The 16,557-nt window shown below is 39.3% G+C and overlaps 1 protein-coding gene across 1 annotated transcript in view; it reads left to right on the forward strand.

Annotated features, from left to right (window-relative positions):
* SMOC2 (SPARC related modular calcium binding 2) overlaps window positions 1-16,557 on the forward strand; it is a 792,053-nt gene that overhangs the window by 359,259 nt on the left and 416,237 nt on the right. Inside the window, exons 6-7 of the mRNA XM_073545093.1 lie at window positions 231-281; window positions 10,771-10,845. Of these exons, the coding sequence (XP_073401194.1) occupies window positions 231-281; window positions 10,771-10,845 (126 nt within the window). The remainder of the gene's footprint in view (window positions 1-230; window positions 282-10,770; window positions 10,846-16,557) is intronic.

Here is a 16,557-nt window from a genome sequence, read left to right on the forward strand (position 1 = left end):
ATTGGTCTGATATAAATGGCCTGTGTTAAGGCTTGATACAATCAAGATAATGGCAAAGACCCTGATGGACTTATCTAGGCATACACAAGATCGATGTTCATCTATCAAGTCACTATGGCTCGAGATCAAGCTGAAAGCTGTTAAATAATAGTTCAAAATTTACCATCAATTTGATGAAAAAAAATGTAAAAAATTGTAAGTTGACTTCACAATATGTCTTTTTATTGTAGATGATGTTTCTGTTCCATCATTAGAAACACAACCTCAAGGGGATGAAGAAGGTAAAATCTTACTTTATTGTTGTATCACTAATTATTTTTTGAGCCTGTTTATGCCAGATCGTATACTGTTCATACAAATGGTTCAAGGAAAAGGGAAAAAAGCGCAAAAACCAGTACACACACAGCCCAAATGCACAATACATTTAATAACTACATGAACACATAGGGAAAAAAAAAAGTGCACCATACATGCTATCACATGAGCCCCATCAGTATATCATACCCTCAGGTTCCTATGTGTTCATGTAGTACTGATTCTATGGGCTCATATAGTGGGAATTGCATGTGATTTATATGGCCTACTACAGAGTGGATACGTGCACTTAACTAGGAGGCATGTCATAAGATATTATGCATTTTATTTAACTGTATAGTAGCCATGACTCATTAGTCCTATCTTTTAGATAATGATACTGGGCAATAGACCATAGATTAGATTTAATAACACCAGCCCACCCAATTGTGAGGACTATTTCTAGGACATTAATATATGTTGTGAACCATGTACCAATTTGATATGGTCTAAATAATAAAAATAAAAAAATGCCTATATAGTTGTGCATAGTGTCCGCTCAGCGTTATCTCATTTATCTTTATTTATACCCACCTGTGATGTTTAATATCTACTCATCATGTCAGGTCTGATCTGCCTATGCATGTTGTGATTTCAACTTTGTTTTTATCGTGTATGTCTTTCTGTCTGTTGAGCATATATGTTCAATAAAAGCTTTTTTGTATTGTGCATTTGGGCTGTGTGTGCACTGGTTTTTGCGCTTCTGTTCCTTTTCCTTGATACATTCAGTCTTCTGGCTCATAGAAGCACCTGGTCATCATTATTACGCATATTTAAACGCTTATTTAATGTGGTGCCCACCGTGTTCTTTGCATACAAATGGTTGACTTTTCTCAAGTAGAACTGCTAACTCAAAAAGAACCTTCTTTTCACATTTTCTTTTTAACCTGTTAAGGATCATGCTGTCATAGACCTTTTTCATCATTTTGCCGTGACTTTTTTATTTTTTAATTGATGTAACCATTTCAGGACTCATTTTTGTAGCAAAGTTGCATTTTACATTAACACCATTTTTGGATACTGCATTAGAAATATGAAAAATTGAGAAAGTTTAGCGCATAAAATGGCCAAGTTTTGTGTACCTGGAAGCCACGGTAAGGCATTTCTCGCTTTCCAGGTAAAACGAGAAATGCCTTATCGTGGCTTCCAGGTTCACATAACTTTGCCATTTTATGCGCTAAACTTTCTCAATTTTTCATATTTCTAAAGCAGTAATGCAATTCATTTTTCATTCTTTCATGTTTGCATGTTATGGCGCTACAGTGTGCTTCCTTTTTTATTTGAATGTATATGAGTTGGTGACTCTAGGTTAAGCACCTGTTCACACTATGCTTATGCTTGGATGTGACAATCAGCGTCTGAAATTTGTCACCATTTTTGGATACATCCACTTATTCATTACGTTTTATTAACCCTATATGAGGAAATAAAACAAAAACACTTTTGTGATTTAGTTTTATGATCCAAATTTTGTAACATTTGCCATGCCACAAAAGTAATGCCTTACCCTTAAACTGAGTAATGGTGATACTATAATGATATTTTTTATATTTTTTTATTTTTCTTTTAACTTTTGCATAGTAAATACTTGTTCGTGTAATGATCATTTTCTTTTGTATCACCACCATTGTTGGAGAGCCATACTAGTTTTTTTCCAGTTTACAAATCTATGTTAGGGCTTCTTTTGCAGTTTGAAGGTTTATAGATTATTTTGGGGTTCATATAACTTTTTTCACATTTTAGTCATAAGGAAAGAGTCAACAAAAAGAAACATTTTATAGCTGTCACTAAATGGCATAGTTAACATTTTAAAAGGTTTGTCTAGTCAGAATATATTGATGACCTATTAATAGTATACAGATAGGTCATCAATATGTAACACCCCTTCACTCTGTGAGCAGTGCATCCGATAGTTCTCACCTCAATATGGCACAGTGTATCCACCCGAAAGTTGCTAGGAGCTCTAGGGGAATGCAGGGGAGTCCTCCTCAGCTGCCAGGAGTCAACTTGGGAGTCCCCTGTCCATGCTGCATGCACACTCACAAGAGATGGTTGGCGCAATTTACCAGGTTTATTTACAGGGAGATGATAGCGAAACATGCAGGGGGAATAAAAAGGAAAAAAGGAATTGGAAAAACAAATAATACCATATAAACCCATAATATGATATTTTCTTGAAAGTACAGGATGTGCTTTTTGCAGGCCTGAATACAAAGGATGACACTTTGTCTTTAAGTGACAGCAGACACATTCGTAATTATATAAATAATAATAATAATAATAAAATAACCCACAAATGGCTGCAGAGCAATGAAAGTATTACAGTCCAATGTTGAGGGAGGAGACATACTTTTCATTTGCTCCATTTGGTAATTTTTCCATTTTATTTTTTTTTGGGGGGGGGGGCTTAATGTACAAAAACAGCAATAATTGCATGGTTGTTAATTGTTCATTAAAACAAAACTTGTGATATCTGTATAGATTGGGTTGTAACAGGCAGGGGAAAAATATTTATTTGATTTTTTGTCTGTGTTCATTCATAATAAAGCATGCTTTGATTTTTGCATTTTTAACTTAGCATTTTTATTAGGCTTTCATTTATCATAGCAATGCATTGGCACTCCAGGATTCATTACGAGGAAAAGGGGCAGAGAGGGTAGTTAAACGGATAATGAAGGGAGCTCTTCTCTTGGTCAAACTCCTTAACTTTTTCCCGCCGTGGCCAATTTCTATTTTTTCATTTTCCTTTTCTCCTTCAATACTTCCAATTGTACTTTTGAATGACACCATTCATTTTACCGCATAGTCTACTGGAAACAGGAAAAAAATTGAAATGTGTAAAATTGAAAAAAAAAATGTAATTTTGACATTGTATTCTAGTAATTGTTATTAGGGCGTACATTTTCTTGTAAAGATGATCTGCCAATGTGATTTTCCTCATCAGTACAAATACGGCTATACCAAATTTGTCCAGTTTTAGTGATGGAAAAAAAACCTGAATTTTGAAAATAAAAAACTTCTTCTTGATTGTGCAGCCATTTTCCGAGCCTATAACTGTTTCATTTTTTGGTTGATTTAGCTGTTTGAGAGCTTAGTTTTTTGCAAGTCAACACAACAGTTTTATTCATATGATTTTGAGATAGATATGACATTTTGATTGATTGTTGCAACATTTTTTGTGGTATTATGATGACCCAAAAACACGCATTTTTGGTATTTATCGTTTATCGTCTGGTTAATTATTTTTATATTATGATATGTTGATGCAGCAATACCACATATGTTTACTTTTAAAAATTAGTTATCTTTATATTTAATCAGGATAAGGTGGGTGATTTGAACTAATTTTTATTTTATTCATTTTTTTAAATGTTCTTTTTTTCTGCTTTTTACTGCATTTATTAATTAAATTAGGGGACTGAAACCTGTGATCGTCTGATCGCTTCTAATATATAGAGGACTAACACAGTATTGTTGCATTTAGTAAATATCCTATGAAGCCAGGCCACAAGTGAGCCCACTCCATTCATTCTCTACCGACTTGCACTGTACATGTAGAGTGAATGTCGTTAAGGGGTTAAATGTCACAGTCACTATTCACCATGTAATATAAAGAGTTAGCTAGTCCTCTCCTGCGAGCCAGTGATCACTCTCTGATGCTGTGTCGCTGTATGCAGCAGGAAATGAACAGTATGACAGAGCTGGTGCCCAGAAATCACAATCCCCAAGGGACCCAAACTTGACTTTTCAGTCCCTAATGTAAAGTGACACGTTCCATTGGGGCATCAAAAGCCAATGTAGTGTTGGGAAGCAGTTAATGGACTGAATGGATCATTTTGATTTCCAGTTTGAGTAAAAATAAAAAGACTAATATTTCACTCTCTTGGTGTCTCACTCTAGAAGCATGTTCACAAACGTCACAGTAGGTTATTTGGTTTCTGGGGAAATTGTCCTTTATCTTTCATTTAAAAAATTAGATCTGTAATTTTCCATGTATCTGGATTGGATTTTGCACATCACAGTATTATGAAAAATTCTACATTAATATTTTATATATTTTTCATTATGATTCACTGCTTAAAAAATTGAGGGAACACTTAAATCATACATCAGATCTCAGTGAACGAAAGATTCAAATTGAAAATCTTTACTGGCATTAATTGTGTAAATTGTTGCAATGAAACTGATGCATCAATAATTAATGGAAGCCAATGTCATCAACTAAAGAGGGGCTGGATTCCAAATAACCCTAAAAATAAAATTAAAAAAATTAAAGTCTCAAATGGATCCAATTTGTTTGAAATTGATCAAAACTCATAATGTAACTCATTAGTGTGCATGGCCCACCCTTATCTGTGTGTGACAAGGTCAGCTTATGCTGAGTCAATCTTTTCTTTAGAGTGGACCCTCTGGGTCGTGGCACCCACCCACCTAGGGCGAGCTGACCTTGTGAGGAACCACCCCATATACAGTGAGTGTCAGGGGCAAGACCAAGGGGGTGAGCCACCACGACTGCTGGCACCAGACGGCCGGCTCAGGTAGACACTAGGTACGAGTGTCTGACGACAAAGGATGTGCAGGAAACAAGACAAGACAATACGTGAATTCAAGGTATCTTCATTAAGGCAAATTCAGGATAACATTAGGTGCAAAACGTGATAGCAGGCAAAACACAGCAAGGTGCGTGCGTGGCACGCCAAGGTCCATGGAATAGTATGTGCTAGAAGGCAAGCCCGGTTACCGGTAAGGACACAAGAAAAGAGGCAGAGTACAAGCACAGAGCGTGTGCAGAGACGCACGACAGGGCAGAGTGCAGGGGCACAGAATATAGCACCATAGCACCTGCACTTCCGGGTCAGGACCAGGGAAGGACTTCCGGTTTAAATCCTCCAGGGTCATAGAGAGCATTTCTACATCAGACTGGGCTGGACCATAGAGAAGGTCACATGATCAGGGGCTCCAGGAATACAGAGAGGATTGCAGAATCAGACAGTGCTGGAACATAGGAAAGGTCACATGATCAGGGGCTCCAGGAATAGAGAGAGGATTGCAGAATCAGAGCAGAGACGGATGGTTACCCAGCAACGGCATGCAGCCTTGAGGTAAGGCGCGCGTGCACACTGCTCCAGGCATCTTGCAGCACAACAGTGACGAGGTGCGTGTGCACACTGCTTCCAGGGATCTTGCAGCATGAGACATAACGGGCATGAGAATTCAGTGCACGTGCACACTGCTCCAGGAGTCATGCGGCATACCAGACATGGCGGGCATGATAGTTCGGTGCACATGCACACTGCTCCAGGGATCATTCGGCATAAAAGACATGGCAGGCATGACAGTACCCCCCTCCTTAAGCCCCATCTTACCGGGGCTGGAAGAGAAAGGAAAAAAAAAATTCTTCGGCTGAATCCAGAGTTTTAGTACAAGCCACTCCTAACATGTTGATCTATCATCTTGAAACGGACACCTGCACTGGTCCAGATACAGGAGCCACAGACAAAGACACGGGAATCCAGTGGGAAGGACTGTGAGTAGACAAGGAAGTCTTCTTTCTCTGGCTGCCACAATTTTTCCAAGCGAGTTCGGAGGACATGGGCAGGGTCTGATCCTTCATCAGAACAGTGGCCGAGGGTACCGGCATTTTCAAAGTGAGTTCGGAGGACATAGGCCGGGTCTGAATCTTCATCAGAACAGTGGCCAAGATACCAGCGGAGTCCATGGCCTGAGTATTCTTTGACGGAATCAGCTTATGCTGAGTCGATTTTTTCTTTAGAGTGGACCCTCTGGGCCGTGGCACCCACCCACCCACCTAGGGCGAGCTGACCTTGTGAGGAACCACCCCCTATACAGGGAGTGTCAGGGGCAAGGCCAAGGGGGTGAGCCACCACGACTGCTGGCACCAGACGGCACTCTTAGGTAGACACTAGGTACGAGTGTCTGATGACAAAGGATGTGCAGGAAACAATACAAGACAATACATGAATTCAAGGTATCTTCATTAAGGCAGGGTCTGTTCCTTTTGATTGTCGGCAAGCAAATGTGGTACCAATATTCAAAAAGGGGTGTAAAAGGGAACCTAGAAACTATAGGCCGGTAAGCTTAACATCTGTTGTGGGTAAAATTTTTGAAGGGTTTCTAAGGGACACCATTATGGAATATCTCAATGTTAATAAATGTTTAACTCCATTTCAACATGGATTTATGAAGGATCGCTCCTGTCAAACTAACCTGATCAGCTTCTATGAGGATGTAAGCTCTCAACTGGACCAAGGAGAATCATTGGATGTCATTTATCTCGACTTCTCAAAAGCATTTGACACTGTCCCACATAAAAGATTGGTAAGTAAGATGAGAAAGCTTGGGCTAGGGGAAATGTGTGTAGATGGGTAGGTAGCTGGCTTAGTGATAGAAAACAAAGAGTGGTTATTAGTGGTGCATACTCAGATTGGGCCAGGGTTACTAGTGGGGTACCACAGGGTTCTGTATTGGGCCCCCTACTATTTAATATATTTATTAATGATCTAGTGGATGGCTTACACAGTAAAATATCAGTATTTGCAGATGATACAAAACTATGTAAGGTAGTTAACACAAAGGAGGACAGTTTGCAACTACAGACAGATTTGAGTAAATTGGAGAATTGGGCTGAAAAATGGCAAATGAGGTTTAACACAGATAAGTGTAAGGTTATGCACATGGGAAGGAGAAACAGATGCTACAATTACTTACTAAATGGGAAACTGCTGGGGAAATCAGACATGGTAAAAGACTTAGGCATCTTAGTCAATAAGAAGCTAAATTGGAGCGCCCAGTGTCAGGCAGCTGCCACCAAAGCAAATAGGGTCATGGGATGCATTAGAAGAGGTCTGGGGACACGAGATGAAAACATAATTCTCCCTCTGTAGAAATCACTCATCAGACTACACTTGGAGTATTGTGTGCAATTTTGGACGCCGGTGCTCAAGAAAGACATTCCTGAACTTGAAAGGGTTCAAAGGCAGGCTACTAAAATGATAAATGGAGTTGGTTCACTACAATACCCAGGAAGGTTATCAAAATTAGGTCTATTTACTCTAGAAAAGAGAAGACTTAGGGGAGACCTAATATATGTACAAGTATATCAGAGGGCAATATAGAGATCTCTCCAATGAACTGTTTGTACCAAGGACTGTGACAAGAACAAGGGGGCATTCTCTTCGTTTGGAGGAAAGACAATTTCTGCACCAGCATAGAAGAGGGTTGTTCATGGTAAGAGCAGTGAGGCTCTGGAATTCTCTTCCTGAGGAAGTGGTGATGGCCAACTCACTGAATGAATTTAAGAAGCGAATGGATTCTTTTCTTGTAAGTAACAGTATAGAAGGTTACGAATAACATAACATTATAGGTAGATGGTTGACCCAGCTTAGGGGAAGGAATTTTTTTCCCTATGGAGAAAACTGGCTTCTACTCTGTGGGTTTTTTGCCTTCCTCAGGATCAACAATGCAGAACAGCTGCACTAAACATAGGCTGAACTAGATGGACATAAGGTCTTCCTTCAGCCTTCAAAACTATGTTACTATGTTACCAAATCAGGATAACATTAGGTGCAAAACGTGATAACAGGCAAAACACAGCAAGGTGCCGGTTACCGGCAAGGACACGAGACAAGAGGCAGAGTACAAGTACAGAGCGTGTGCAGAGACGCACGACAGGGCAGAGTGCAGGGGCACAGAATACAGGGAGCGACCGAGCAGACCAAGCAGCCATGCAGGGAAGCAACACAATACTCAGGCCCCGACCATAGGAAGGGGCGGTCTGCTATAGCACCATAGCACCTGCACTTCCGGGTCAGGACCAGGGAAGGACTTCCAGTTCAAATCCTCCAGGGTCATAGAGAGCGCTGCTAGATGAGACTGGGCTGGACCATAGAGAAGGTCACATGATCAGGGGCTCCACAAACACTGAGAGGTTAGCTGGGTCAGACAGTGCTGGAACATAGGAAAGGTCACATGATCAGGGGCTCCAGGAATACGGAGAGGATTGCAGAATCAGGCAGTGCTGGAACATAGGAAAGGTCACATGATCAGGGGCTCCAGGAATAGATAGAGGATTGCAGAATCAGAGCAGAGACGGATGGTTACCCAGCAACGGCATGCAGCCATGAGGTAAGGCGCGCATGCACACTGCTTCAGGCATCTTGCAGCACAACAGTCACAAGGTGCGTGTGCACACTGCTTCCAGGGATCTTGCAGCATGAGACATAACGGGCATGAGAATTCAGTGCACGTGCACACTGCTCCAGGAGTCATGCGGCATACCAGACATGGCGGGCATGATAGTTCGGTGCACGTGCACACTGCTCCAGGGATCATGCGGCATAACAGACATGGCGGGCATGACAGTCATAACGGACATGGCGGACATGACACTGTGTGCACTCCCAACAGCAATATCAGAGTTTCTTAAATAGATTCAGATCTGGGGATGGCTTGAATGCTTTAGTCATCCTGGAATTGCTTACACACTCAGACCACACAGAACTGGCATAATCTTGCATCAGGAGGAGCCCAGGGCCTACTACACAAGTGGAAGGTCTAACAATGACTCTCAGGATATCATCCCAGTACTTAAAAGTATTAAGTGTACCATTGGTGAAAGCACATGGAGGTTTGTGCAACTCTTCAGGATTAAGCCTCACCAGACCGTCATTGACCCACTGCGATAACAATCATGCTGGATGATGTGCAGGCAACAAAGTTTTCACCATGGCACTTTCAGACTCTTTGTCTTTCAATTTGCACAGTGCTTGCTGTTTGAACAGATCACATAACAGAATGTTGAGCCCTCATGTCACCCTCCTGGAGTCTGTTTCTGATAGCTTGGTCACACCAGTAGATCATTTTGTAATGCTCTTGTTTTTACTACCTGTTTCTCCAGATGACTGGTCCCGGTGTTAGGTTGATTCTATGATCCTAAGTGATTCTATTCATGTAAGTCTCCTGGTATCTACTCCATGCTTTTGAGATTGTGCTGTGAGACAACATGTCTTGGTGTACCTTCCTGGAGTATATGCCTCATGCTACCTGTAGTGAAAAGCACACTAGAAAAAGGCAAAACTTGAGAATAGTCAGCCAAGAAGGGTAAAGAGACAGGAATTATCTGTGGCGACAACCTGCAACACTATTCTGTTTTGAGGCTTGTCTTTCTCTTGCCTTTCCAGTGCATTTGTTGTCCCTTTCATTTTCACTAAAGGAGATTAAATTGATTCATAATCTCTTTGTGATTCCTAACTGTACAGACTGAAGTCTGTAAAGATAAATTGACTTGAGGTTATACTTTGAAACTGTTTTTTTTATTTTTAGCAGTGTACTTAATACAATAACAAATTCAGCAATAGTAATAATTTTCCTTTATATAGAGTGTTTACTGTGACATGTAAATAAATGTGTTTAATTTAAAAGACTTTAAAGAGATTAATATGAACCTGGAGGAATACAGGAGTTTTAGTAAAAAATTATAAAGATATTTATTAATTGAAATACAATACATAGGACAACATACATAAGTAAAAAGAGATGTGTTCGATCAGACACCAAAAAGAAGGGAAACGTGGGTACACTGAATGCAAATCCCGTCAATAAATGTACCTATTATTGTCATACATTTTTACGGGAAAAGAACCACAAATTTAATAATACCGCCATTCTCACTGCCCCTTGAGAAAACAACAGTAACGGGAGCGAAACACTTGTCGGGGTGCCTGTGGGTCGTGGCTCTAAGCACTTGGTAAGACCTATTGCAATTTTCCCTTGTTCGGTTTCTGTATGGGCCTTGTGGTTATGGATTGGATGATTTTGGGGTACATACAGGGAACCGGCCTGTTAATAACATGATTCCCTATTGGAATAGCCTATGTGGGCTTCATCACAGAACGGGGAGATTGTTATTTATGGCGGTATTATTAAATTTGTTTTTTTTTCCTGTAAAAATGTATGACAATAATAGGTACATTTATTGATGGGATTTGCATTCAGTGTACCCACATTTCCCTTCTTTTTGGTGTCTGATCGAACACATCTCTTTTTACTTATGGATGTTGTCCTATGTATTGTATTTCAATTAATAAAAATCTTTATAATTTTTTACTAAAACTCCTGTATTCCTCCGGTTTCATATTAGTCAACAGTGGAGTTAGATTTTGTTGAAAAAGGGGCAGTAATTTTGTGCGCACGTTACAATGAGTCTGGATGTTTGTGCGCTACTTTAAAGAGATTGTCTGTGATTTAAAGAAAAAAAAAAGATTAACAAAAACATCACCATTTTTGGACAATGCTCTGTCTAATTTTGTAGAATATTCCCAGACTTTACAATTATTGATACTATTGTTTTGTTATAATGCATGTAACTATACAAAATATAAATTTGTTCTTCTTTAGATTTTGCATCTCGCTATCCTACTTTATGGACAGAACAAGTGAAAAGTAGACAAAATAGAACTCACAGAAATTCAGGTAAGGCAAATTAATATTTAAAAATAAGTGGAAAATTATAGTTGCATTCAGTCCATTAAAAGACTGTCGAACACATAAAAATCGCTCATCGCTATCCCAAGAAGACTCACAAGTGAATGACTCTCAAGTGTGCAATCTATAAGCAAAAACATTTACCCGAGCTTAAATTAATGTTCTATTCAGAAGCTTGTCATTTTTGCCCTCATGTAATTTCAATCTCTACCAGACCTTTAAAGATATTAATACATTTTCTAGAAATCTCACTGTTAGGAAAACATTTTCTTTTCAGATAATGCTGCTTCAGAATTCGAATTTGATATACCATAATGATACAGGTATATCCTAATAATAATACTATTTTTTTATACAAATTGTTTTTTTCAGGGGATCCGGGTTCAACAGTTCAAGGTTTAACAAGTGTATGTCAACTTAATATTATCCATATTTTTCCTGAACAGATTATTGTTTCTACATTACAAAATAATTATGTTGATACTCGTTCATCTTCCTTTACTACTAAAACCCATGATTTCTAATCAATACATTTTAGACCACCGTGTTTAGGTAGATTTCAGGAGTTGGTCAAGGAACAAATTGGTGTCTCTACATACTGATAATAAACAGCATAATATCTGTTGTAAACAAAACCTTACTGAAAATTAAAAAACTCAAACTAAAGACTGCCCTGACCCCGTTACTTAAACAAGATCTTACTAAACTTGTACAGTAAGGATCAGCTCTGAATATACTTAATAAGAAAGAAATGGAATATATAATTATTGATCAGCCCACCATTACTCTCTCATTCCTTTCCTTAAATTCGTAAAGAAGGTTTTCCTCCCCCTTCCTCTCCAATAGTTGTTTGCATTTGATCCCTGAATGAGAACCTGTGTGAATGGGTGTATAGCCCTCTTGATTTAATTTATTTCTGGGCATCTCAAGCACACAATCCATGTCTTATTAGCCTTAAATTGATTTAAATGGAAACATAATTTTATATGGTTAACGGCTGATGTATGCTTGCTGTATACATCTATACCACATGATTTGACATTAATATTTGTACAGTCATTTTTCCATACTTATAGTGAGTATACAGCAGTCGTAAAATCCTTTGTGATTTTTGCAATTCATTTTTTATTTTTGTTAAAAAATAGCTATTTTTCATTTGAATAACAATTTTATTTACAGAAGTCTGGTGTATTGATGGGGGCTAAATTTTCCCAATCAGTAGCAAATGTATATATGGCATGGTGGGAGTTCAAATTCTTGCATTGTTCCCATTTTCAACTTATGTCACATATTGTCGGGTATGGTCTCTACATCGATGACCTGCTCCTCATTTGGATCAGCGATGTGACCATACCAAACATCAACCGTTATTTTAATTCAAATTGTTGGAATTCATCATTTACATTTTCTTCTAACTGTTACAGACATTACTTTTGTAGATTGTAAGTTGATGGACAGCAGTCAAATTTATATGTTTGGATGAGGCACTGATGCCCTTCCAATTCTAACATGCAAACTGTTTTTGTCTTTGCTTAATCCACTTTGCAATTGACTTATTGAAACAGGTATGTACTGGTGAAACGTTCACCTGCTCGTTGATTGTACTCTTTCATTCACATGGTTTATTTGTTCACTTACTATTGGTTAGATGGACTATAAACTGTGTTTCTTGAATTTCATTACTTGCTGAGACCAGGAATACTTTTTGGGTTTGAAACACATGAAATGAATAATTTTGTCAGAGGAATATTTTTTCTTATTGTTCTGGATGTTAATATGAAGAATAAAGCTTCACTTTTTTTTCTGCACCTGAGTGCTGGACGTCCTTCCTTTTGCTCTGCTGTGCATGGTGCTGCTGTCAGGTCCATGCACCTAATTGCCAAGTGAGCTGGTGCTCTATCTGGTTCATGCATTTTGCAAATTTACATCGGAATTAGGAACTTGACAAGAAAAAAAATGTGGGATCAAAGAAGTAGGCTGACAAAATTTTTTATGATGTTTATTGCTTTGTAGAGAGTTGGGTATTCTGTTCAATAACAATAACTGGATAATAACGAATGGTATCCTAGAACTAATCCAGTATGAAATTAAGTATATGGTTTGAACACTGTTATGGGCTCATTTTAATCCACAGGACCTATGGTAGTATTATGTCTTACGTTCCAATAATAATTGGATAGATTTATCAAACAGCTTAGACATTCTTTAAAACTGTACAACTGGATATACAGTAGTTTCACATTTATCTTTTCAGGTTGATGTTCCAATTGTGTGCTGGAGTTGTAATTTTTTGTTATTAGTTATAAAATATATGTATCCATTTCTAAATGTGTAGAACCCATACGTGACAGATGTGGTGCAGAATGTGTGCCTGTGGTAAAGTCAGTATAACATACATTTATTATGAGTCCTGCTGTAGTTTAGATTATATAAATAGTTGAAATCACAATTTCTAGTGAGTGCCAGGAATTGTCCATACTCCAATATTGATAGATTGTGTCTGATTATTAAATCCATGTGTCTTGTGCTTTTATGCTGTTTGTATTCAGGATGTGTATACTGACTTCTATGTATTTACAGGCTTTTCAGATACAGATTTCTGGCAGTTCTTTGTTTTTCTATGAAAAAGAAAGTTTAGAAACAATATGATCTAGTATACTGTATAAAACAGAATAATTGGCAATCATAAGAATAAAGGTACAGAAATTACAGAGTAAGATTCAAAAAAGACCCACATGCCTATTAGAGTCAACTGAGGGATGAAAAATTATAAAAAAGAAGGGGTATAATTACATCCACAATGCATGAACCAGTCTGTTCAAAAAGAGCAAATTTTTCCCTCCTGATACGGATTGATGACCGACTGAACTAATATTCAGAGCAAGAATTTTAATCATTTGCATAAATACTTATGCTATTTCTTCTAAAAAGAAAAAGAAAAAATGACCCAAGCCTTTCTGGAAACCTTTGATGGTTCCCGCTGTGACCAGCTCCTGAGGTAGGATGTTCCACAGTATAATCATTCTCATAGTAAAAGAAGCCTTATCTCCACTGGAGATTGACTTTTTTTTCTCCACATGGAGGTAGTGTCCCATTGTTTTTTGAGGAGGTTTTGCATGAGCAAGTTTGACAATTTTTTGAATGGCCATTTATGTACTTGTACCTTTTTCAATCCATTCATGACAATTTCCTGGAGCTGATTGACGTTGCGTGCTGTTATTTAGTGTGTGATGTTCAAGTCCACCTAGATCCTTCTTTACAAGTGACTCTCCCTTTAGAAAAGAACATATGTTGTCTGCATATTATTAGTACCCTAATTTTACATTTCTCTACATTGAACCTGATCTGCCAAGGCAGTGCCAAAACACTCAGTTTGGCCAAGTGAGCTTATAACTTATGTACAGTCATGGCCAAAAGTTTTGAGAATGACACAAATATTAATTTTTACAAAGTCTACTGCTTCATTTTTTCTAATGGCAATTTGCATATACTCCAGAATGTTATAAAGAGTGATCAGCTTAACAGCAATTACTTGCAAAGTCAATATTTGCCTAGAAAATGAACTTTATCCCCCAAAACACATTTCAACATCATTGCAGCCCTGCCTTAAAAGGACCAGCTAACATCGTTTAAGTGATTGCTCCATTAACACAGGTGTTGGTGTTGATGAGGACAGGGCTGGAGATCAATCTGTCATGATTAAGTAAAGGGGGTTTTACACTAAACGATATCGCTAGCAATATCGCTAAAACGTCACTGGTTTTGTGACGTTATAGCGATATTGCTAGCGATATCGCTATGTGTGATACTTACCAACGACCGGCTCCCCCACTGTCCATCGCTGATCACGCGAGAATGTCCGGCTCTTTTTCTCGTCGGGCGCTTCCTGCTGAGACTTCCTGCTGTGACGACGAGCGACGCGTGGATGCGGGCGGGAGGACGTCAGGATCGCTGTGTGTGAAAGGTGAGTATCGTGCGCTGCGTCGCTGCTGCATCGCTGTGAGATCTTTCTGTATGAAAGCTCACTAGTGATCATTTAGCGATGCACCAGCGATCCTGACTGGGTCGGATCTCTGGTCGGATCGCTGGTGCATCGCTAAATGTAAAAGGGCCTTAAGAATGACACCACTGGACACTTTAAAAGGAGGCTGGTGCTTGGCATCATTGTTTCTCTTCTGTTAACAATGATTATCTCTAAAGAAACACGTGCAGTTATCATTGCACTGCACAAAAATGGCCTAACAGGGAAGAGTATCGCAGCTAGAAAGATTGCACCTCAGTCAACAATCTATCGCATCATCAGGAACTTCAAGGAGAGAGGTTCCCTTGTTGCCAAAAAGGCTCCAGGGCGCCCAAGAAAGACCAGCAAGCGCCAGGACCGTCTCTTAAAAGTGTTTCAGCTGCGGGATCGGGCTACCAGCAGTACAGAGCTTGCTCAGGAATGGCAGCAGGCAGGTGTGAGTGCATCTGCACGCACTGTGAGGCGGAGACTCTTGGAGCAAGGCCTGGTCTCAAGGAGGGCAGCAAAGAAGCCACTTCTCTCCAGAAAAAACATCATGGACAGACTGATATTCTGCAAGAGGTACAGGGAGTGGACTGCTGAGGACTGGGGTAAAGTCATTTTCTCTGATGAATCCCCTTTTCGATTGTTTGGGACATCTGGAAAACGGCTTATTCGGAGAAGACCAGGTGAGCGCTACCACCAGTCTTGTCTCATGCCAACTGTCAAGCATCCTGAAACCATTCATGTGTGGGGTTGCTTCTCAGCCAAGGGAATGGGCTCTCTCTCAGTCTTGCCTAAAAACACAGCCATGAATAAAGAATGGTACCAGAATGTCCTCCGAGAGCAACTTCTCCCAACCGTCCAAGAGCAGTTTGGCGATCAACAATGCCTTTTTCAACATGATGGAGCACCTTGCCATAAAGCAAAGGTGATAACTAAATGGCTCAGGGAACAAAACATAGAGATTTTGGGACCATGGCCTGGAAACTCCCCAGATCTTAATCCCATTGAGAACTTGTGGTCAATCATCAAGAGACGGGTGGACAAACAAAAACCTTCAAATTCAGCCAAAATAAAAGCATTGATTTTGCAAGAATGGACTGCTATGAGTAAGGATTTGATCCAGAAGTTGATTGAGAGCATGCCAGGGAGAATTGCAGAGGTCCTGAAGAAGAAGGGTCAACACTGCAAATATTGACTTGCTGCATTAACTCATCCTAACTGTCAATATAACCTTTTGTTACTCATAATATGATTGCAATTATATTTCTGTATGTGATAAAAACATCTGACAAACACACATAAAAACCAGAGGGCAGCAGATCATGTGAAAATATAATATTTGTGTCATTCTCAAAACTTTTGGCCATGACTGTACAGTGTCAGACTGGGGGACTAAGGGCCCACCAGTAACCAACTCCAGGGCACACTTTCCAGCTATCATTAACCTCAATTACAAACTTATATAACAATGAACATCTTGTTAAATAAGATGCTGCCTTTGTACATAGCGATTCAAGTCTATTGTGCCAAGTCCTGCTCATATAAGAGGGTGGTTGCCCACTCCTGCACAGGGACCCACTGGAGAATTCTCGTGTGGGCCAGTCCAGCCTGGTTATGAAGATTTTACAAAAACTGAATTATACTCCATCTCTTGGGGTAATTTGCAAAAGCAGAAGCAACAATTTTAATCCTAT

This window comes from Dendrobates tinctorius, unplaced genomic scaffold, assembly GCF_039654945.1.
Source record: "Dendrobates tinctorius isolate UK_male_01 unplaced genomic scaffold, ASM3965494v1 ptg000140l, whole genome shotgun sequence".
Lineage (NCBI taxonomy): Eukaryota > Metazoa > Chordata > Amphibia > Anura > Dendrobatidae > Dendrobates > Dendrobates tinctorius.